The 25,717-nt window shown below is 42.3% G+C and overlaps 1 protein-coding gene across 1 annotated transcript in view; it reads right to left on the reverse strand.

The window, feature by feature from the left end:
• DISP3 (dispatched RND transporter family member 3) overlaps nt 1-25,717 on the reverse strand; it is a 205,456-nt gene that overhangs the window by 73,802 nt on the left and 105,937 nt on the right. Inside the window, exons 7-10 of the mRNA XM_089658398.1 lie at nt 23,902-24,041; nt 19,266-19,411; nt 16,342-16,503; nt 12,147-12,308 (exon numbers count right to left, since the gene is read on the reverse strand). Of these exons, the coding sequence (XP_089514524.1) occupies nt 12,147-12,308; nt 16,342-16,503; nt 19,266-19,411; nt 23,902-24,041 (610 nt within the window). The remainder of the gene's footprint in view (nt 1-12,146; nt 12,309-16,341; nt 16,504-19,265; nt 19,412-23,901; nt 24,042-25,717) is intronic.

Consider the following 25,717-nt stretch of genomic DNA (forward strand, 5'->3'; position numbering starts at 1 on the left):
AAAAAAATTAGTTTTGGAGTTCTAATTCCAAACATTGGGGTCGATTTGCTAAAGGCAAATAGACTGTGCATTTTGCAAGTGCAGTTGCACTCATTTTCCCCAGAGCTTAGTAAATGTGGTGAAGCTCTGCTGATTTCCAACAATCAATCCAATCATGTGTAAGGAAAAATGCTGTTATTTTTAGTCTTCCTTGCATCTAATTGGGTATTTTTTTTACAAAGCTTCACCACAATCACTAAGCTCTGGGGAAAATGAGTGCAACTGCATTTGCAAAGTGCACGGTCTATTTTCTTATAATAAGTCAACCCGATTTTGTCATGGTGCACAACAGATACTTTGCCCAACTGAAAGCCAAACTCCAGGGAAATTAAAAAAACTACTCTTGTTCATGCTCCCTCGTTACTACAAGGAATAAATGTTCATTTTTGTCTAGGGTACCATTAAAAAGCAATTTTACATACTTTATCCCTCACTCCCCTGACAACAAGTGCTCCCCTTTTCCCTTCAATGCTCCTTGTTGTTGGCAGGCCTGCCGCATCATCACTTACAATGCAGGACTGCTGGTCTTGCATTGTACGTGATGATGTCAGAGTGCGACCGACAGAACACGTGCCGAAGAGAAGGGGCTTTTGGAGAATGATTGCACATAGAGAAGAAGCCTGCGGGAGCGAGAGATAAGGTAAGTAAAACTTCTTTTTACTGCTCCCTCTACAAAAAAATGAGCATTTTAACTTTGTAATATGAGAGGGTCCAGCCCTACTGCAAGGTAGTTTTTAAATTTTCCCGGAGTTCAGTTTGAAATGAGCCACCTAGATCAATGGTCTCAAATTAAATGCCTGGGGCCACATCCGGCCCACTACAAGATTTTATTTGGCCCTCGGGTTAGGGTAGTCAGTAGCAGATCCCTAAAGCGGTAGTTAAGGTAAGTATCCTTTCTTCTTTTTAGTGGCCCCCAAGTAGGTTATGCCATAATGTGATAGTATGCACAGCATATTAGCACATTATGGCAGACTTACCTGTCAAACCGAGCCCTCCAGTGGGCCCCAGGTGCTTCCATCTTCATCCTGATCTTCCTTCTTGGTTCAGTGCCCTTGGCCGCTTCAATGGCCCGGCCGCTATGATGTCACTACTTCAAATGCGCACGGAAGTTACATAGCAGTGGCACAGATCGGGGCTGTAAATGTTCCTTGAGCTGTACATGCACGGTTCAGTGTACATGACGGCTGACAAGCAGGAGGAAGCATTTATGACAGAAAAGACCGACAGGGCATTTTTAAAAAAAACAAAAAACAGTTTACCACCACCTGAAGTTGGCCGTAGGTTAATCTAATATCGGCCGGTTCAGAATGGACCAGTTGAGATTTAATCCATGTATGGGCAGGCTGGTTATACTGAAGCTGATCCATGTTTGTACATGCAATAACTGACGGCAGCTATAGCCGCTAGCAGTAATCATAATAGTGCTGTGGGAGGGATTCTCCCATCAACACTAACAGAGTTGATGGGGGAATCCAGTAATTTTCCACCCATGGCAGAAGTAAAAAAAAAAAAAAAAAACAAACATCTATGGCTTGCCTTGTGCACTGTGGATTCTGATATAAGAGGGACTCTGTTGGAGGCTGTGTTGTAAAGGTGGATACTCTGATGAAAGGGGGTACTCTGATGTAAGGGAAATGCTGCTGGGGACCCTGATGAAATCAGGACTCTGATGGGAACCCTGATGTAAGCAGGACTCTGATGAAGATCCTGATGTACGGAAGTACTCTGATGTAAGCAGAACACTGATGGGAACCCTGATGTAAGCAGGACTCTGATGGGAACCCTGATGTAAGAAGGGACTCTGATGAAGATTCTGATGTACGGAAGTACTCTGATGTAAGCAGAACACTGATGGGAACCCTGATGTAAGCAGGACTCTGATGAAGATCTTGATGTAAGGAAGTACTCTGATGTAAGCAGAACACTGATGAGAACCCTGATGTAAGCAGGACTCTGATGGGAACCCTGATGTAAGAAGGGACTCTGATGAAGATTCTGATGTACGGAAGTACTCTGATGTAAGCAGAACACTGATGGGAACCCTGATGTAAGCAGAACACTGATGGGAACCCTGATGTAAGCAGGACTCTGATGGGAACCCTGATGTAAGAAGGGACTCTGATGAAGATCCTGATATACGGAAGTACTCTGATGTAAGCAGAACACTGATGGGAACCCTGATGTAAGCAGGACTCTGATGAAAATCCTGATGTACGGAAGTACTCTGATGTAAGCAGAACACTGATGGGAACCCTGATGTAAGAAGGGACTCTGATGAAGATTCTGATGTACGGAAGTACTCTGATGTAAGCAGAACACTGATGGGAACCCTGATGTAAGCAGAACACTGATGGGAACCCTGATGTAAGCAGGACTCTGATGGGAACCCTGATGTAAGAAGGGACTCTGATGAAGATCCTGATATACGGAAGTACTCTGATGTAAGCAGAACACTGATGGGAACCCTGATGTAAGCAGGACTCTGATGAAAATCCTGATGTACGGAAGTACTCTGATGTAAGCAGAACACTGATGGGAACCCTGATGTAAAAAGGGACTCTGATGAAGATCCTGATGTAAGGAGTACTCTGATGTAAGCAGAACACTGATGGGAACCCTGATGTAAGAAGGGACTCTGATAGGAATCGTTTTGGGTCCGTAAATATTTGTAAAATACGAAAAGTGTCCCTCATAATGAAAAGTTTGAAAATCCCTAATCTATATCAACTCAAATTTCAAACAGTGTCTGTTTCCTTCAGGTGACGAGGTTTACGTGGCCCAGTAATTGTTTTCATACAATACGTAAGGCGGCCCTGGGAATTTTCTAAACTTTTTCATTTCTTTACCATTTAATATTTGAAAGATCAACTTCTTTAACTTTAAAAGCCTTTCCTTTCATTAAGCATGGTATATTCATAATACAGGGATCAATCTCCAGGTCCCACAAGTAGCAGCGTTAAATACGCTTACGTAAAGCCGATATGAATACAGTCTCCGATATCGCTCTGGGACGGGTGGTAAGGCCCCAAAGTGACCAATTATTTCACTGAAAGAACAGCCCGCTGACCCGATCAATTTGCAGCTTATTGAAAGTCTCGGCGCAGCAAAAGTAAACATCAATAAGTGTATTGGAAGAGATTATTCCGAGCAGAGTGCTTTTCAGGCGGCTCTATGGGTTCACCGACTTGGTCCCGTGCCACGGCAGTGTTTTAAAAGTGCTAATAAACTGAAGCAACTTTCCAGCCCTTCCCCCCCCCCAGCGCCCTGATACATAAGTTGCTTCTGAAACCTCTATCACTTGAGGTGGAACCTAGCATCAGATATATTTCCATGTTCACTGCATACATGGTAACAGATATTTATTTCCTTTCACGGTGATCATAGTACTCCCCCTGACAATGCCTTCATCTACTTTTCTGTCCAGAAGAACGAGGCCAGCTTTGTTCAGGAATCATTCAAGGTCATCATCTTCCTGGACTGGAATGTGGGTTCAAAGATGACACAACCGTGTAAATCCCGATGGGTCTGACACTACTATGCAAACGTTTTAAGCAGGTGTGACAAAATGCTGTAAAAGATGAATTCTATCCGAAATATAAAATGTTGAAAGTTTTTTTGTATCAATTAACAAAATGGAAAATAAAGGAATAGAAGAGAAATCCAAATCAATATTTGGTGTGACCACCCTTTGCCTTCAAAACAGCATCAATTCTTCTAGGTACACTTACACACAGTTTTCGAATAAACTCAGCAGGTAGGTTGTGCAAACATCTTGGAGAACTAACCACAGATCCTCTGTGGATGTAGGCTGCCTCAAATTCTTCTATCTCTTAATGTAATCCCAGACAGACTCTATGGTGTTGAGATCAGGGCTCTCTGGGGGGCAAACCATCACTTCCAGGACTTCTTGTTCTTCCTTACACTGAAGTTAGTTCTTAATGACATTGGATGTATGTCTTGCTGCTATGCTCAGTCTTGCCATGGTGTATTATCTGTGACATAAATCTGTCCTCCTCAGCCTCACCTTAGCAGCAGAGTTTGGCTGTTCCTCACCCAGTTTTAAGACTCCTACACAGCTGTTTCAGTTAATGACTGTGTTTTAACCTAAATATGAAATTGATAATCATTAGCATCTGCTTGGTATAATTGGATAATCATACACCTGACTCTAATCCTACAAAATCCATGACTTTGTGCAAGTGTACAAAGTGTGCAAGTGTGAGAATTGATGCTGGTTTGAAGCCAAAATGTAGTCACACCAAATGCTGATCTGATTTAGATTTTTCTTCTGTTTCCTCACATTGCATTTTGAAAATTGATTAAAATAAACAATTCAAATATATATTTTTGAAAAAATTCTTACTTTACAGCATTTCTTCACACCCGCCTAAAACTTTTGCACAGTACTATATGTCTGACACAGAACAGCCCATGCTGCAACCTCTCATCTTGTGACCCGCTACAAAGTTATAATGTTGCATTCTGATCACTGGGGAAGAGGAGACTAAAGAAATGCTTCCTCCTGACTGCAGCAGACTGATGAAATGATCAAAGTCACTGACTGGAGCTAAAATATGGCTTTTAATGACAAAAAGATTAAACTTTTTTGGATCGGCGATGCAAAGAGCAGTTTTAAAGTGATGATGTAAGTTAGGGACTTTAGATTGTACGCCCCTTGAGGGTTAGGGACTGATGTGATTGTACAATATATGTATATGCAAAGTGCTGCGTAAATTGATGACGCTATATAAGTACCTGTAATAAATAAATAAATAATGATGTCAGTCCTTCTCTCCTCATGAAAAAAGACAAAAGTCCATCCAGTTCAACCATTAAAAAAAAAGTTATAATCCTATACCCACAGTTGATCCAGAGGAAGGCAAAAAAACCAGCAAAGCATGATCCAATTTGCTCCTGCAGGGAAGAAAATTCCTTCCTGATACCCCGAGAGGCAATCGGATATTCCCTGGATCAACTTTACCTATAAATGTTAGTGTCCAGTTATATTCTGTGTATCCAAGAAACAATCCAGGCCTTTTTTTAAAGCAATCCACTGAGCTGGCCAGAACCAACTCTTGAGGGAGTCTATTCCACATTCTCACAGCTCTCACTGTGAAGAAACCTTTCCGTGTTTGGAGATTAAATTTCTCTTCCTCTAGACGCAAAGAGTGCCCCCTTGTCCTCTGTGATGACCTCAGGGTGAATAACTCTACACCGAGTTCACTATATGAACCACTGATATATTATACATGGAGATCATATCCCCCCTTATGTATTATACATGGAGATCATATCCCCCCTTATGTATTATACATGGAGACCATATCCCCCCCTTATGTATTATATATGGAGATCATATCCCCCCTTATGCATTATACATGGTGATCATATCCCCCTTATGTATTATACATGGAGATCATATCCCCCCTTATGTATTATACATGGAGATCATATCCCCCCTTATGTATTATACATGGAGATCATATCCCCCCTTATGTATTATACATGGAGATCATATCCCTCTTATGTATTATACATGGAGATCATATCCCCCTTATGTATTATACATGGTGATCATATCCCCCCTTATGTATTATACATGGAGATCATATCCCCCTTATGTATTATACATGGAGATCATATCTCCCCTTATGTATTATACATGGTGATCATATCCCCCCTTATGTATTATACATGGTGATCATATCCCCCCTTATGTATTATACATGGTGATCATATCCCCCCTTATGTATTATACATGGAGATCATATCCCTCTTATGTATTATACATGGAGATCATATCCCCCCTTATGTATTATACATGGAGATCATATCCCCCCGTATGTATTATACATGGAGATCATATCCCCCCTTATGTATTATACATGGAGATCATATCCCCCCTTATGTATTATACATGGAGATCATATCCCCCCTTATGTATTATACATGGAGATCATATCCCCTCTTATGTATTATACATGGTGATCATATCTCCCCTTATGTATTATACATGGAGAGCATATCCCCCCTTATGTATTATACATGGAGATCGTATCCCCCCCTTATGTATTATACATGGAGATCGTATCCCCCCTTATGTATTATACATGGTGATCATATCCCCCCTTATGTATTATACATAGAGATCATATCCCCCCCCTTATGTATTATACATGGAGATCATATCCCCCCTTATGTATTATACATGGTGATCATATCCCCCCATATGTATTATACATGGAGATCATATCCCCCCTGATGTATTTATACATGGAGATCACATCCCCCTTATGTATTATACATGGAGATCACATCCCCCTTATGTATTATACATGGAGATCATATCCCCCCTTATGTATTATACATGGTGATCATATCCCCCCTTATGTATTATACATGGAGATCATATCCCCCTTATGTATTATAGATGAAGATCATATCCCCCCTTATGTATTATACATGGAGATCATATCCCCCCTTATGTATTATACATGATCATATCCCCCCTTATGTATTATACATGGTGATCACATCCCCCCTTATGTATTATACATGGTGATCACATCCCCCCTTATGTATTATACATGGAGATCACATCCCCCCCTTATGTATTATACATGGAGATCATATCCCCCCTTATGTATTATACATGGAGATCATATCCCCCCTTATGTATTATACATGGAGATCATATCCCCCCTTATGTATTATACATGGAGATCATATCCCCCCTTATGTATTATACATGGAGATCATATCCCCCCTTATGTATTATACATGGAGATCATATCCCCCCTTATGTATTACAGATGGAGATCATATCCCCCTTATGTATTATACATGGTGATCATATCCCCCCGTATGTATTATACATGGAGATCATATCCCCCCTTATGTATTATACATGGAGATCATATCCCCCCCTTATGTATTATACATGGAGATCATATCCCCCCCCTTATGTATTATACATGTTGATCATATCCCCCTTAATCTCCTCTTCTCAAGAGAGAATAAATTCAGTTCCTCTAATCTTTCCCCATAGCTGATGATTATACTGTGAATGAAGGGTGCCATGGTGATGCTTTCTTAGGACACAGGACCATGGTCCTATTCTGAATCCTACATGCATAGTATGTCCTCAATATTTCAGGTTGAATGATGCTGGGCTTCAAAGAAGTACTGAAGGGAAAACTCTAAATTGCCACCTGAACTGCTTTTTTATTTTTTTCAGCTGGCTGGTGGCCTTATTATTAAAACAAAAATTCCCAGGAGTTGGGCTTTAAATGCATCGTAGTTAAATGTCACTCTTAAAAATTGGCAATTATTACACATCATTGAACTCTCTAGGAGCCACAAAATGGCTTTCGTGGCCATATATGCCTGACAGGTACTCTTCAACGCTGAAGCTTCTGCCTTACCCTACAAGAAGGTCAACCCATAGCATATATTTAATTAGAAACTGTTGTAGGTTTCATTTTTTCCATCTAAATTAAATGTCAAGGCTATTTCAGTGCAGACCGATTGCGTCTCAGCACCTCTATTATGGCATTAAACGGGCTAAGTGAATGTAATATTGACAGGCTCTAGAGAGATAACCTTCCCCGGAATGGGTCAGAGAGATTGTTTGGTGAAAGGGGAAGGTCGTCTCTCAGAATGTAGTCAATTGTAAATGTAGCATGTATGTAATAAGAGACATTGTGCACAAAAAAAAAAATATAATAATAATAAATATATATATACATATATATATATATATATATATATATATATATCCATATCCTTACTGTGAGCCTCCTTCTAAAAATATGGTGTTTGGCTAAGACGGCCCTGCTTGCCATAATGTCACTGCAAAGCCTGCATTGGCGGCATAAGCCAGGCTGCAAATAACACATGCACTGTAACTTAGTGAATTCAGCTATTGTTTTGTGAGATAAAATAATGATTCACAAGAAAGTAAGGCTTTTAAAGGGCAACTCTAGTTAAAATAATCAAAAATGGCCCAGCACTGGTGAAATTAAAAAAGTAACTCCCACTGCAATCCACACCTTCCTTCCAGCACTGTACCTGGCAAACTCGCCACTTTGAAGTCAAATGCCACCCGTCTTTCTGGTTGAGTGATGTTTAGCAACATTCAACCCACTTTCTGTGTGCCCAGGGTGTCATGAACACACCCCTTAGGGCTTCTCCATCTAGCTTACTTGGGCCCAATGCTGCAGAGAACAATGACCATCTGTACGAATGGTGTCATGGAACTGGCCAGAAGACCTCAGGAAAAAGATATGTTCCAGGCTCTGATAGGGACACTAATGTAATGGTAGACTCTAATGTAAGGAGGTGGGGGGGGGGGAGACTCTGATGTAAGGAGGACATTGGTGTAAAGGGGATGCTAATGTAAAGGGGGCTCTTATAGGAACCCTGCTGAAAGGGGGACTCAGATGGGGACCCTCATGTAAGATGTAAGGGGGATGTTGATGGGGACCTTGATGAAAAGGGGACACTGATGTAAAGGGAGCTCTAATAGGAACTCAGCTAAAAGAGGGACTCAGATGGGGACACTGATGTAAGGTGTAAGGGGAGCGTTGATGGGGACCTTAAAGTAAAGGAGACACTGATATAAAGGGGCTCTAATAGGAACCCAACTAAAAGAGGGACTCAGATGGGGACACTGATGTAAAATGTAAGGGGAGCGTTGATGGGGACCTTAAAGTAAAGGAGACACTGATGCAAAGGGGGCTCTAAAAGGAACCCAGCTAAAGAGGGATTCAGATGGGGACCCTCATGTAAGATGTAAGGGGGACGTTGAGGGGACCTTAAGGTAAATGAGACACTGATGTAAAGGGGCTCTAATAGGAACCCAACTAAAAGAGGGACTCAGATGGGGACACTCATGTAAGATGTAAGAGGGACGTTGATGGGGACCTTAAGATAAAAGGAGACACTGATGTAAAGGGGGCTTTAATAGGAATCTAGCTAAAAGAGGGACTCAGATGGGGACACTCATGTAAGATGTAAGGGGGACGTTGATGGGGACCTTGATGTAAAGGGGACATGCAGGAAGACAGGATGGGGTTGTTCTATAAGAGGTGGAGAACATGGGAAGAATACATGGAGAAATATATGAAGTAACTATGTGAGAAAGATAGAAGGATTTACATACCCTATATTCGCGTATGAAGAGGGATAATCGAATTATGCAGAGTGGGGGGGTTTATATGGGGGGTGGGGTTTTTTTTTTTTAACTCGGGCGGGGGGGAAATTAGATTGAGGGGGGGCAGTAAATGGGAATAAAGATAGTTAGAAATGTTATTAAAAGATATGTAAATTTGTATGAGAATAATGATGAAATGTGCAATATATATGGAAAATAAATTAAATTTAAATTTTAAAAAAAAGATGTAAGAGGGACGTTGATGGGGACCTTAAGATAAAGGAGACACTGATGTAAAGGGGGCTCTAATAGGAATCTAGCTAAAAGAGAGACTCAGATGGGGACACTCATGTAAGATGTAAGGGGGACGTTGATGGGGACCTAGATGTAAAGGGGACACTGATGTAAAGGGAGCTATAATAGGAACTCAGCAAAAAGAGGGATTCAGATGGGGACCCTCATGTAAGATGTAAGTGGGATGTTGATGGGAATCTTGATGTAAGGAGGACACTGGTGTAAAGGGGATGCTAATGTAAAGGGGGCTCTTATAGGAACCCTGCTGAAAGGGGGACTCAGATGGGGACCCTCATGGAAGATGTAAGGGGAACATTGATGGGGACCTTGATGTAAAAGGGACACTGATGCAAAGGGGGCTCTAATAGGAACCCAGCTAAAAGAGGGATTCAGATGGGAACCCTCATGGAAGATGTAAGGGGGACTCAGATGGGGACCTTGATGTAAAAGGGACACTGATGCAAAGGGGGCTCTAATAGGAACCCAGCTAAAAGAGGGATTCAGATGGGAACCCTCATGTAAGATGTAAGGGGGACGTTGATGGGGAACTTGAGGTAAAGGAGACACTGCTGTAAAGGGAACTCTAATAGGAACCCTGCTGTAAGGGGGACTCTGATGGGAACCCTCATGTAAAATGTAAGGGGGACTCGATGCAAGAGGGGGAGTCTCAATGTATACTCCAAAAAAAAAAAATGGATGGGATCCAAAGGAGGGTGCCCAGAAACTGGGGTGGGTGATGTCCAATCTGGAATTGGGCTTTAAATGCATGTCATGAAAAAAGAGAGAAAAATGATTCCCCTCCTACGCAATATTTATGTCTCTGGACTGAACATTTTTAGGAGAACATTATCATGAGATAAAAAAATGAAGTAACTCATCTCAGCAAATGCACCATAATGTGTTATGCTGCATAAGCAATTCATATTGCACTGCAACAGCACATTACATCACCCAGCAACAGACATGATACCTTATTATGCCATTACAGCAAATTATGTAATTAGTCACAAGTGTCATTTTAATAGTAAATTACATCTCACCACAACAGCACATTATATCACAGAGCAACTGCACATTATACTTTATTATGACATTACAGTAATTGATGTCTCTGAAGGCTCTCACTTATCCATGTCATAGTATAGCTAATAGTACTAAGTCACATTCAAATGAACTTGTTCTGTAGTCCTGAAAATATTAAATCGGTTCTAATGGCTGAAGGTCTTTTACCGTCATGCATTCTATGCCATTGGCTCCCGCTGCTGTCAATCACAGCCAATGAGGAGGGAATGGGGGATGGGGCTGAGCAACACTCTGTGTGTCCATGGACACACAAAGCCCGCTCGGGAGTGAGCATGTACATGTGCCCCCATAGCAAATGGCTTATTATGGGGAAACTCAGCAGGGGGAGGAGCCAGGCACACCAGTGGGGGAATCAAGAAGAGAAGGAACGGGACTGCTCTGTGCAAAAGCATTGCACAGAGCAGAAAAGTATAACATGTTTGTTATTTAAAAAAAATACCTTTAGTATCACTTGAAGGAAAAGGGATAATATTTCGAGGCCAGGACAACTGGTTAACAAGAATTGTGAAAGAGGCCATCTATGTCAAACTGGAACAACCACCTGAGGAGGGGGGCCTTCAACACCATCTGTCTTCTGCATAAAATGCCATTTTAAAATCTTTACACCAGTGATTTGACTACAATTTACACTTTAGATATGTACAGAAAATCAAAGGCAAATAGACTGTGCACTTTGCAAAGTGCAGTTGCACTCTGTAAGAGCGGTTGCCCCAGAGCTTAGTAGATGAGCGGAAGCTCTGCTGACTTCCATCATCTTATTGTGTTCAAGCAAAAATGCTGTTTTTTTTCTATTTCTACATAGTAAAACACACACAGAACATAATGTAAAACATAACACAGAACACAGTTAACCCTTTGATCGCCCCAGATGTTAACCCCTTCCTGTTGAGTGTCATTAGTACAGTGTCAGTGCTTTTTATTAGCACTGATCACTGTATTAGTGTCAGTGGGGATGTCAGTGACACCAAGTCAGTTCCCACCCAGTGTCAGAATGCACGCCGCAGTCCCGCAATAAGTCGATGATCGCCGCCAATACTAGTAAAAAAAAATAAAAATTCTAGTTTATATACGGCCATTTGTAGACACTATAACTTTCATGTAAAACAATTAATTTACACGTATTGGGATTTTTTTTTCCGCAAAGACATGTAGCAGAATACATTTTGGCCTACATTTATGAAGAGATTTTATTTTAAAAAATTTTTACTGGATATGTTTTTTAACAAAAAGTCAAAAATATTGTTTTTTTTTTTTTTCAAAATTGGCAGTCTTTTTTTTTTTATAGTGCAAAAAATAAAAAACACAGAGGTGATCAAAGAAAGCTCTATTTGTGGGGAAAAATAAGGACATACATTTCATGTATGTACAGTGTTGCATGACTGCGCAATTGTCAGTTGAGGTAGCGTAGCGCCGTATCGGGAAAAAATGGACTGGTCAGGGAGGGAGGTAAATCCTCTGGAGGTCAAGTGGTTAAATTGTATCACCACGCAACAACGTATCATATCACCAGAAAAAACATATTACACTGTAATAGCAAAATTGAATAAATCAGTAACAGAACATTATTCACACCTACCTGAACAGGTGACACAGCTTATTCCTTCTGCACTTAGGTTGTTTTTAAGGTCCAGCAGTAACTGAATATTCGTATCCGGTCTGAAAAGCACTGGAGCTCGGCTGGCCGGACGAAGACGTGCCGCAAATGATATAGATAGGATGAGGACCACCACAAAAAAACCTGGAAGAAATGAGAAGCAGATAGAAGGGTTTTTGAATAAAGTGCGCAAAGGGAGATCATCCACAGCAACCAAATATTTCCATGGTCTAAACTGGAATCATCGATATAACCAATGCTGTTACTTCAATATTTTGTGGATCCTAGATAATTAGGAAAACTACGGAGGGGCTGCCACTGCAGTTCCTTCCAAGTCATATACAGTACACAGAACAAGTACCAGGATAGGATAAATGACTGAGATGTTTCCCATTATTATGAATAAATATTTTTTACCCCCTCCCGCTTCACTTCTCTACTTCCTTCCCCTCTGTTCATCTCCAGTAAACCTAACAGGAAATGAGAGGAAATCTCTCCAAAGCAGGGGCGGACTGACCATTTGGAAACTCGGGCACTGCCCGAGGGCCCGGAGTCAGTCAGTAGGGGGCCCCATGAGATGCCCCTGGTACCTTTTTCATAGGCTTTTTTGAGTTTGAACAAGGACACAGGGGCCCCATGATCCCCTATTGCCCGGGGGCCCCATGAGTTGTCAGTCCGCCCCTGCTCCAAAGTAAGAGGAAATCTCCTCCATTGTCACTGGAATAGGTGTCCCCATTGGATGATTTCTCCACTGTTCCTGTTCTCTTCTAAAACTGTAAAATGTTGGACTTCTGGATTGGTCTTGTAGACAATGGGCACAATGACAAATAGAGAGGGTGGCTCTTTCCAGTGGAGACACAGACAGAAATAAAAACCACGCTTTATTTGAAAAAAAATAAATAAATAGTAATAATATTTAAGCTTTAAAACAGAAGTTACTAGACCAGAGTTTCTTTTAATCACCATGTACCTTAACATGCCTATGGCAGTCAATGATGCCTACAACCAGTTAGCACCTCCAAGCAGGCACTATGGCTGTTAAGGTGTCTGCTGGGACCAATGAAATAATATTTACTGTCATGGACTTGAAGATACTAGATGACTTTGGGGTACACAGGAGGTCACTTGGAATCATTAGATAACACAGGGGTGCACAGGGGTCACTTAATGACAAGGGTCTTTCCTTTGAGTGAAGGACAGCCTGGGTGATTTCTGGAGTGTGTTTGAGAGTTGTGATGTGGCAGCAGGTACTGGGGGGGGGGGGGGGGAAATAGCAGGCCAAGCAACTGTGGAACATGACAGACTCTGTGGTGACACAAGTTTCACAGGGGACCCCCATGAGCACTAAGAATCAATTGATAAGCACTGGAGTCATAGAGTACACTGGGGTCACAAGATGGCATGGGATTCTCTGAAGTGTGCTGGAGTTATGGAGAACAGAGGACAGTCTGGGATTAAAAATGAACTAAAATGAAACAGGATGGTCTGGGGTTCACTAGAGTCATGAGGTGCACTAGAGTCACTAAATTGTACTGGGGCACCCAGGAGGTGACTCAGAGCCACTGGATGACACTGGGGTACACAGGAGATGACTTAAAGATACTAGATGACGTTGGGGTACACAGGAGTCACTTGGAATCATTAGATAACACTGGGGTGCAAAGGGGGTCACTTAATGTCACAGGGTGACACTTGAATCACTAGATGACGCTGGGTTGCAAATGAGGTCACCTGGAGTCACAGGATGATACAGCCTCAATGGAGAGCACTAGATAACACTGGGGCACCCTGGAGCCACTGGATGTCACTGGAGTATACAGGAGATCATTTGGAGTTACTAGATGACTTTGGGGTACACAGGAGGTCACTTGATGTTACAGGATGACACAGCCTCACTGGAGAACTAGATGACACTGGGGTGCAGTGGAGGTTACTTGGAGTCATTAGATAACACTGAGGTCCACAGGAGGTCACTTAATGTCACTGGATGAAACTGGGATAATGTGAAGGTCATTTGGAGCCACTAGATGATACTGGCATGCAGTGGAGGTCACTTGGAGTCACTAGATGACACTGGGGTGCAGTGGAGGTCACTTGAAGTCATCGGATGACACTGGGATGTAGTGGAGGTCACTTGAAGTCATCAGATAACACTGGGATGCAGTGAAGGTCACTTGGAGTCATCAGATGACACTGGGGTGGAGTGGAGGTCACTTGGAGTCATCAGATGACACCGGGATGCAGTGGAGGTAATTTGGAGTCATCAGATGACACTGAGGTGCAGTAGAGGTCACTTGGAGTCACTAGATGACACTGGGGTGCAGTGGAGGTCACTTGAAGTCATCGGATGACACTGGGATGTAGTGGAGGTCACTTGAAGTCATCAGATAACACTGGGATGCAGTGAAGGTCACTTGGAGTCATCAGATGGCACTGGGGTGCAGTGGAGGTCACTTGGAGTCACTAGATGACACTGGGGTGCAGTGGAGGTCACTTGGAGACACTGGATGACACTGGGGTGCAGTGGGAATCAATTGGAGTCATCAGATGACACTGGGGTGCAGTGGAGGTCACTTGGAGTCACTAGATGACACTAAGGTGCAGTGGAGGTTACTTGGAGTCATCAGATGACACCAGGGTGCAGTGAGGTCCACAGGAGGTCACTTAATGTCACTGGATGAAACTGGGATAATGAGAAGGTCATTTAGAGCCACTAGATGATACTGGCATGCAGTGGAGGTCACTTGGAGACACTGGATGACACTGGAGTGCAGTGGGAATCAACTGGAGTCATCAGATGACACTGGGATGAAGTGGAGGTCACTTGGAGCCCTCAGATGACACTGGGGTGCAATGGAGGTACTTAGAGAAACTGGATCATATAGCCTCACTGGAGAACACTAGATGATATGAGTGCACAGTAGGTCACTTAGAGACACTAGATGACACTGGGGTGCAGTCGCAGGGACAACAGCAGAGGACTCAGGTAAAACATAGAAACATCTTGCTCAAACACTTAGCCACAAGTTGCTTTACTGTCCCCTAACTGGCCGTGACACAGATCGGGAGAACTGTCATCTGACTGGTCATGATGCTGGCTCTCTGGGGGAAAACCCAGAAGTGTCAGCAGCTGTGAGCTGGAGAGGAGACCCAGTGCTGGATCCCGGAGGAGGTTAACATGACATTTACGCTTTGCTTTAGAAGCAGCTGTCTACAAAATGCCCTATAAATTAATGCGTATTCAAATCCCTCTAGACGAAAAGCAAAATGTTCCCAAGCAACTAGCATTTTCAGAGGCAGAGGTAGGAAAGAGCTCCTTTCATGTTTTATGATGATCTCCTTTAAAGCCAAACTTAACTGTATCGCAGCACCATAAACTAAAAACACTATCTTTCATTTTTAATATTCAAAGCAAACTCCCCCGTCCATCCACATCTCCATGCTTTACCATGCTGAGAAATCACTTTGAACCCCCCCCCCTAGTTTTTCTAACCACGGCTATCTTGAGTAGCATAAGTAAAAGGGTAACAACAGAAAATACCAAGTAGTCCATTGAGTCTGCCCAAATTTTTTTAGTTATATATGTTTTTGGGTCTTTTTTGTTAACTTTTTTTGTCTGATTATAGATCTCCACTTGTCCCAAGCATGTTTGAATCCATCTGCCCTTAGATCAGGCCTGCAGAATAACAGCCGCTCCTCCAGATGAAAGAAAAAACAATTACCTGTGAAATCTCCTGGGATATGTGACATAATTTATGCCTAGGCCAGAAACCATGAAGCAACTAAAAGACTTTTAAAACAAGTAAACATAATGGGGTTTATTTACTAAAGCTGGAGAGTCCAAAATCAGACTCCCTTCTGCATAGAAACCAATCAGCTTCCAGGTTTCATTGCCAAAGCTTCATTGAACAAGCTGAGGTTAGAAGCTGATTGGTTTCTAGGCAGAAGGGAGTCTGATTTTGGACTCTCCAGCTTTAGTAAATAAACCCCCATATGTCTTCCTATCTATTTACTAAGGCTAGCAACATAAGGATTAAAAATAGTTGCTTGAGAGAGTTTGATTCTCCTTTAGTAATATAATGTACATGAAACAATGTTCTACAGCTCAAAACAATGAAAGACCAGTTTGGACTGGTCACTGTATCTCACTGGATTGGACAAAGACAGATCGTCTCACCAACGGTAATATGGCGGCCCTTGACGGTGGTCCACAGGACGCAGTGGTGCAGGATGGTGTGCAGCCACCTGATGAGCTGATCCGTACGGTCAGCGTCCATCTTCTGCTCTATGTTATCTGGCAGGACAGAGACCAGGGGGACGTCACCGAACTCCAGGGCCACTGGAGAGAGCAGACAGGGAGGTGCTTTATCGGGCTCACATTTGTAAATAATAGACAGCGCTTAAATAGAAAGAAAATGTATAAACAGCCTGTGATCTCTTATTGTCCAATACAACATCACAAATAATCATTGCATGCATGTCTGTCATTGTATTCTATACATCGGTTCTGTACGATATGTCCATGGGCTGAAGCAGTGGTTCTCAACCTTCCTAATGCCGCGACCCTTTAATACAGTTTCTCATGTTGTGGTGACCCCCAACCATAAAATTATTTTCGTTGCAGCGGAGCTGTTGAGTGATCCCGGGGATGTGGCCAGATGACAGGGGCGGCATGTCATCCCGCGCACACATTGCGGTCCAGGGAAATGTGGACGTATCTGCATGTGGGCGGACCCGCCTGGAGACTGATAGAGGAGCGGTGTCTCGGTTCCTAAGACCATCGGAAATATGTGTTTTCCGATGGTCTTAGGAGACCCATGTGAAAGGGTTGTTCAACCCCCAAAGGGGTCGCGACCCACAGGTTGAGAACCGCTGGGCTAAAGGAAGGGAGATCTGATCTGTCTGTGTTTATTTTATATACAAATGATAAAGTACATAAAGTGCCCAGTGCATGTGAATCGAAGAATTTATATGTGAATCCTAAAATGATATCAAATAAAATCAATAAGCATAAAATGAACTTATGTGTGATTAAAAATGATAAATATCAATAATCAATGAATAAATGTCCCATATAAGTGCGAATAGTCTTTAAATGTGGAATAATTCTTGTGCTTTATTCCACATTTAAAGACTATTCGCACTTATATGGGACTTTTATTCATTGTTTATTGATATTTATCATTTTTAATCACACATAAGTTCATTTTATGCTTTTCGATTTTATTTGATATAATTTTAGGATTCACATATAAAATCTTGGATATCACATGCACTGGGCACTTTATGTACTTTATAATTTGTATATATGATTTTATAGCGCTGCACTCCCTTGTTACATATGCTATTTTGAAGGTCACGGGTTCCTTTTTAGTGCATTTTGCTGCTGAATGATTTTCAAGCGCTCGATGATTTTCTATACAAATGCTGTCTGTGATTATTGATACTAGTAAGTGCTGGATAACTTGATTTATTTACCATGCATGAAGCATGCCTACTATATACATAGGCGCACAGGCTACATAGGCGCATAAGCCTGACCAGCCTTTGGGTACTTAGCTGAAATTTCTCAGGGGGCGGTCACTGACTGAGCAGGGGTTTGATTGACAGGTGGATTTGGAGCTTCACTGAATTGCTTCTTTTTTTTTTTTTAAATAAGCTGTAACAAATACTATATGCAAAAAAAATTGAGTATCTTACTGTCCTTCTACTGTAGTGGCCATAGTAGTCAACTTCATGGGGTTGATTTACTAAAACTGGAGAGTGCAAAATCTGATGCACATGTGCATGGTAGCCAATCAGCTTATAACTTCGGCTTGTTCAGTTAAGCTTTGACAAAAAAAAACCTGGAAGCTGATTGGTTTCTATGCAGAGCTGCACCAGATCCAGATTTTGCACTCTCCGGTTTTAGTAAATCAACCCCATGAAGTTGACTACTATGGCCACTACAGTAGAAGGACAGTAAGATACTCAATTTTTTTTGCATATAGTATTTATTACCTTTATTTATTGCCTTATAACAAGCATGTTTGGAGTGACTATTTAAAATTGAACTTTGGGGTTTAAAAGAAAAAAATCCTTGCAGCCCCCCTCCCCCCCTGTGCATGGGTTACATGCTCATTAAATCTACAGGTATAGGAATAAACTGTAATACCTTATTCCTCACCTTCGCAGGCTCTGGCACTCTCCTCTTCTCTCCAAAGCTCATGATTGTAAATGAGCCCTCTATTTCATCATGTACAATGCAGGGCTGCTGGTCTTACACTGTATATGATGACATCACAATGCGACCACCAACTGGAGAAGGCTTTGGTGGACCTAGTGCACAGTGTGGAAGATGCCTGCCGGAGCAAGGAGTAGGCACATTTCACAGCTTATTCTTCCACCTCTAGACTTCTAGATAATCTGTTAACCTTTGCAGTGTGGTGGGAGGAGGGCCACTGCAAAGTAAAATCCTGGAGTTCAGCTTTAAAGAGAACCAGTCACCTCTGGGCATATGCAAAAAAAAAGACCATTGTTGACCATTGGGCCCTGAACCCACAAAGTCATAGACCACAGCATTCCTGGTTGAGGCACCGTGCTCTTTTTTGGGGCATTTAGACTCATCTGCAAACACTGACCAATGGGAAAGAGCTCACTCTATAAAGAATCATATGTCTAGGGTCTGCTCGCCAACCTAGAAGCACTCTGAAAAGCCAGTTGAACCTGGCTTGACTGGACAATACCCGGACTGAGTTAAGTGAATGATTTGACTTATCCGTAGAGTTCCCTAGATAGCATTTAACAGGTCACAGGCAGGGGCGGACTGACCATTTGGAAACTCGGGCACTGCCCGAGGGCCGGGGTCAGTAGGGGGCCCCATGAGATGCCCCTGGTACCTTTTTCATAGGCTTTTTTGAGTTTGGGCAAGGATACAGGGGCCCCATGATCCCCTATTGCCCAGGGGCCCCATGAGTTGTCAGTCTGCCCCTGAAGGTGCTGTAAACAAATTTTCAATAGATCAGTTATTTGAATTGACACTGGGCCCACAGATTCTTGTTGAGCACAACTCCAAAAAGTTGTCAGTCCGCCCCTGGTCACAGGTTAAGTAGGTCAACCTACCAGCATCCTCTTCCACCGTCAGCAGAGGAATGTCATCATCCAGATAGGGGAAAGTGCTGGGAACATGGCGGGAGCAGGCTTCACGACCTACTATGAGATCTTCATAGACATTCAGACTGCTTTTCTTAAGACACTTCTCACTGCAACTGAAAACAGAGAAGAACATTATTGGAAATGTCCTCGGCAAGGCACGTCGTATTACTGGAGAGCAGTAAACAAAAGCAGCAAGACTGAAATACATTTCAATTCCATTTCTTTAGAACTGAAGTGCAATTCCCCCAGGCATTTCATTAGAGCAACACAGCCTGACAATGGCGGATGGGCAGAGTGAGGCAAACTGGAATATATGTGACTGCGGAGATGGATTCAACTTATCAATAGCTCATGATTACAGTCAGTCAGACTAATTCAGATAGGGCACAATGGCTCTTGTGAAGCTGCTCTCAAACACATACAGGATACACCTTGAACGGATGTCTGTGGCTGTGTAGCGGTTGAGCACTCACGGATCCCTCTGCATCATCCATCCATGTCTACTGAGAGGAAGGTGGAAGGATTTCTATCTTGGGTGATTGATGTTTAAATTGGCTGCTGGGCAGCAAGGAGCTTCATGATCTCTTTGCGGGATCCAAGTATTTGGTAAGGAGCCTCATAACCCTTTATGGTGGTGAGATCCGGGGACACAGCATCTTTCCGTGGGCTCCTTCTCGTTTTCCACTATTTTCTTGGAGTGCATGGATTCGGAACTTTCTTTCATGAACTTTTCAAGATTTTTTGGAATTTTGCACAATTTCATCTGACATCTGTTATACTGTTTATGTGATAATATTCACTAATTACACAATGACTACACCGCGTTCCAAATTATTATGCAAATTCTATTTAAGTGTCACAAAGATGAAATATTTTGTTTTTCAGTTTAACTCATGGATGGCATTGTGTGTCAGGGCTCGTTTGATCACTGAAAACAATCTCGGACATCTGTGATAATTAGATTGGCCGGTGAGCCCAATTTAAGGAAAAACTACTAAAGGAGGGAGTTCCACATTATTAAGCAGAGCACCATTTTCAAGCAATATGGGGAAGAAAAAGGATCTCTCTGCTGCCGAAAAGAGTGAAATAGTTCAATGCCTTGGACGAGGTATGAAAACATTCGATGTTACACGAAAACTAAGCGTGATCATCGCACTATTAAGAGATTTGTGGCTGATTCAGAGCACAGATGGGTTCGTGCAGATGAAGGCACATTGAGGAAGATTTCTGCCAGATCCATGCATCGGATCAAGAGAGCAGCTGCTAAAATACCATTACATAGCAGCAAACAGATATTTGAAGCTGCTGGTGCCTGTGGAGTCCCACGGACATCAAGGTGTAGAGTCCTCCAGAGTCTTGCAACTCTGCATAAACCTTCTATTCGGCCACCACTAACCAATGCTCACAAGCAGAAACGGCTGCATTGGGCAGAAAAATACAGGAAGACTAATTTTGAAACAGTCCTGTTCACTGATGAGTGCCGTGCAACCCTGGATGGTCCAGATGGATGGAGTAGTGGATGGTTGGTGGACGGCCACCCTGTTCCAACAAGGCTGCGACGTCAGCAAGGCGGTGGTGGAGTCATGTTTTGGGCCGGAATCATGGGAACAGAGTGGGTCGGCCCCTTTAGAGCCCCCGAAGGTGTAAAAATGACCTCTGCAAAGTATGTGGAGTTTATGACTGACCACTTTCTTCCCTGGTACAGAAGGAAGAACTATGCTTTCCGTAATAAAATCATCTTCATGCATGACAATGCACCATCTCATGCTGCAAAGAATACCTCTGCATCAATGGCTACTATGGGGATAAAAGGAGAGAAAGTCATGGTGTGGTCCATCCTCCCCTGACCTCAATCCTATTGAGAACCTTGGGAGCATCCTCAAGCAAAAGATCTATGAGGGTGGGAGGCAGTTTACATCCAAACAGCAGCTCTGGGAGGCTATTCTGACATCTTGCAAACAAATTCAAGCAGAAACTGTCCAAAAACTCACAAGTTCAATGGATGCAAGACTTGTAAAACTGCTGTCAAATAAGGGGTCCTATGTTAAAATGTAACGTGACCTGTTCAAATGTTTAAAAAGTTAAAATGTTGTGAAAAGTTTGATTAAAATAGCTTTTGATTTCAGTAAATATGCTGCAAACACAACAAATGACAATTTTCAGTTCTTTACAACCTATAAAGTGTTTTGAAACTTACTGTGCGGAATAATTTAGAACAGTGCATTGGAAGTGTTTTTTTTTTTAAAATCCTGTTATCATTAGGAGGTTTGTTCAATAAAATTTGAATTGTACTCTTAATAGTTGATAACATGAGAATTATGCTGACTGTTATTTACATCAATTATTTAGGTAAATGATAAAAATATAATTTGCATAATAATTTGGAACACAGTGTATTTATTTAGAGGTTGTATGATTGGGAAACAGTGTGCTGGTGTTTGGTTTTCTTTTCTTTCTTTTTTTTACTTTATTTATTTAGTTAGTTTTCAACAATTAAAGTGGTTGTAAACCCTTACATACAGTATATCTAGTGAAGTAACAGTCTCAGGTGTTACACAGAGATGAAAGTTGATACACAGAGATGAAACAAATCCTCCTACATACGTTTTACCTGTTTATCTGACGTCATCTCTTCTCTGCACCCCATCAAAATATTAATATTCTAAAGCTGTCTGAGAGTTCAGAAAAAAAGGCAGAGAGCTGAAATTACACATTGCAAAGCTCAATGAGGAGAGCTCTGAGAGCTGATTGGAGGGAAGGGACACACCCCCTTTACACAGCTCCCATGAACAAAGCTGGGGCTGTCAATCACAGGCTGTGTGCTGGAGCTCACTCCCCTGTCACCTCTTTTCTCTTGTGTCAGGAAAATTTGTTAGAAGCGACTCATGCAGATAGTAGAGAAATTACACTTAGTGCTCTGGATTGAGAAAAGTACACACCATAGAGGAATATGCTTTGTTCATAATGTCTGAGGTTTACAACCACTTTAACTTCATTGCCATGACATGCCAATAGCACCAGGTGATAGCATTTTGCTGTGACAGGTTCTCTTAACTGAGGTGTCAGGTGTCTCTTTACTGAGATATCAGGGGTCTGTTAGACCTGTGATGTCTCTCAGGCCTATCAGTAAAGCTAACAAAGCACACATTTTGCTCCATTAGCTTCTTCCTCAGCAACAACAGCTAGAGAAAGTGACATCCGAACCAGGAAGTGACATAATACACAGGGCGTCTATGTTCATTTACTGGACGGGGCATCAGAGAATGGACATTTGATGGTCTCCTTCCGCTCCATCTGTCAACACCCGCCAGGTCATGGGTCTTCAGGGAGAACAGCAGAGCCCAAGATGCATGGCAGAGTCATTCAGGCGGGTGGGCTGTAACTTCTGCAGGGTGTGGAAATGTGTTCTTTATTAAATGTACATAAACAAGGCTAAAACAGCCAATGTGTTTTGGAGCTTAGTCCTTAGTCATGGCTTAGGCATCGGCAATCTCTGGGTCTGAGCACCAGGCGGAGCGGTAATTGAGGGAGGTTGCAGTGCCTACACACCTGCTTCTCCTGTGGAAGTGATCAACTGGCACATAAATGCCTATCACCCTGTAGGCAATGTGCAGTCTCTTTTCTCCACTTCAGGTGGCGTCCAACCACAGTGGCACTGTAGAGGGAGAGAAAGTCAAGAGGAACATATTCCTTTCCGGTTTCCTGGATGCTGGTGTGACTCTGGTGGCCATCTTGGGTCAGGCAGAGTCTATTCAAGACCCTGGCTCCCAGGCTTGGTGCACATTTTGCAAGTGGACAGGGTAGGGACATGTTATCTGTGTGTCGGGGAAAATACATAGTGGTAGGGAAAGGCTCCAGATGAGTAGGAACAGGATAGGGACACACTTCATAGGAATTTTTCCCCATTGGGCTCAGAGTGGCCAGGTAGCATTCCACCCTCAGAGACAGAAGCTGTCAGTGCACCAGAACCTGCTCCGCTCTACATTTTTGGCACAGAACTGTGAGTGTTCCTAACTGGGAGCCTTCCTGCTAGGCTGTTGGTATCTTTGATCCTTTCCTTCAATACAAGTTTGTTAATTGTAACTGGACCCAGTGTGTTCACTGCCACCGCACCGCGCTTCAACCCCCTCCCCCCCACCCACAACCTGCTCCTCAAATTTTAAAACACCCTCAGCTGCTATAGAGTGCTTAAAATCCCTGTCTACCAACTGCCGTTTAAAAACGTCAGTTTGTAGACAATTGGCTAAATTATTTAACATTATGTTTTCTAATAGCTATTTTTATGGTTATTAACTCTCAATAGAGTTCTGTGGCCTAAATAAAATCTATTCACATTCTTAGATTGCCTGGTGTTTATTTATTCATTGTCATATTCTATTTAGGGGACATCCCATGCAGTCCCATGTACTGGAGCCAGAGGAAGCTAATGTTTTTAAAAGAAGGCTAGAAATAGCGATGTATATATTCTTACCAAGACAGGTGCCCTTTAACATGATAAAAGATTACAGTCCTAAAGTGACATATTTGTCATCACATCAGGCTAGAAAATACTTTCAACAATTTCTACCGTCATCCAACCATCAGAATTTGAATCTCGACTCACTTTGAGTGGCACAGCGTCTCCAGCGGTGAAACGTAGGCTCCCCATATTCCCAGCGCCGCCGGCATTATAAACAGCACGGCTACCCAGCAGCACGAGACAATGAGTGACATGAAGAGGCCGAAGTCATGAACAGCGGGGATCTGCGGCAAGACGGGAGATGAGTCAGAACTGTCAGGAAACAATATCAGCCTGAGCGGTAAACATTCATAAAACTAATTCCAGAGCGAAGGAAAGGAATAAAACTCCGTTCCCTCCGACGGCAATCTCAGGTTGTTACTCTGCAAGACAATTTTCTGACAGCCATCGTGGAGGTTTATAGAAATGAACACTGACAGGTCACCATCCAAGGAAGCCATTTTTTAATATGAACCAATACTTCAGTATAGAATGTAAAAAAAAAAATTAGGTGGTAATTGGGACAGCGGTATGGGAAGCTGAAACTATCATTTGTTCAGATACTAAATTAGAAACTTGGAGAGCCACTATAAGCCAAAGAGGAAATTCTTACCTTGATCTTCGGGGGCAGGGTGTTGGCGTTTTGCTACACACATCCAGAAAGTAGCAGGCAATGAAGAGAATTAAACGCTGCTCTCCCAACCACCCCATGCAAGTTAAAGATAAAGTACAGCCTCAGCCTATGGTTCTCCACAAACCATGCCCCCTACTAGTTTCGTCCTGGACTTAGCCGAAAGGTCTCAGCCCTGGTGACTATGCATGGTTTGTGGAGAACCATAGGCCGAGGCCGTTCCTTGTCTTTACTTGACACAGGATGGCCGGGACAGCAATATCTATTTCACTTCATTATTCAGATACTAGTTTATAGTGGGGGATCAGGAAGGATTTTTTTCCCCTGCAGGAGCAAATTGGATCATGCTTTGCTCGGTTTTTGCCTTCCTCTGGATCAACTGTGGGTGTAGGATTATAACTTTTTCTTTTTTAACCACTTGAGCTCCAGAGGATTTACCCCCCTTAATGACCAGGCCTCTTTTTGCTACTCGGCGGTGCACTAATTCAACTGATAATTGCGCGGTCATGCAATGCTGCACCCAAACGAAATTTACGTCCTTTTTTTCACACAAATAGAGCTTTCTTTCGGTGTAATTTGATCACCTGTGCGCTTTTTATTTTTCACGCTATAAACAAAAAAAGGCCAAAAATTTTGAAGAAAAACAATATTTTTTATTTTCAGCTATAAAAAATATATAGTAAACTCAAAGTTGGTTATAAATTTAGGCCAAAATGTATTCTGCTCCATGTTTTTGGTAAAAAAAAATCCCAATGAGTGTATATTGATTGCTTTGTGTGAAAGTTATAACGTCTACAAACTATGGTATAGATACTGCAATTTACGCCATTTTTCTGCTATACAGCACTGCGCTAGTGTAACGGACAATTGCGCGGTCATGCAATACGGTACATAAATGACATTTACATCCTTTTTTTCCCCACAAATTGAGCTTTCTTTTGGTGGTATTTGATCGCCTGTGCGGTTTTTATTTTTTGCGCTATAAAAAAAAAAGCCTGACAATTTTGAGGGAAAAAAAACAATATTTTGGACTTTTTGCTATAAAACATGTCCAGTAAAAAAAAAATGCAAAAATCAAATTTAGTCATAAATTTCTGCCAAAATGCATTCTGCAACATGTCTTTGCTAAAAAAAAAACCCAATACGTGTAAATTAATTGGCTTACGCGAAAGTTATAGCGTTTACAAATGGCGGGAAAGATACTGGGATTTTTAGGGGTTTTTTTTAATACTAATAATGGCGGCGATCAGCGAATTCCGGCGGCGATCAGGGACTTATGGCAGCGACTTA

This window comes from Staurois parvus, unplaced genomic scaffold (genome assembly GCF_062004578.1).
Source record: "Staurois parvus isolate SC_StPar_1 unplaced genomic scaffold, SC_StPar_1.0 ptg001066l, whole genome shotgun sequence".
Taxonomy (NCBI): Eukaryota; Metazoa; Chordata; class Amphibia; order Anura; family Ranidae; genus Staurois; species Staurois parvus.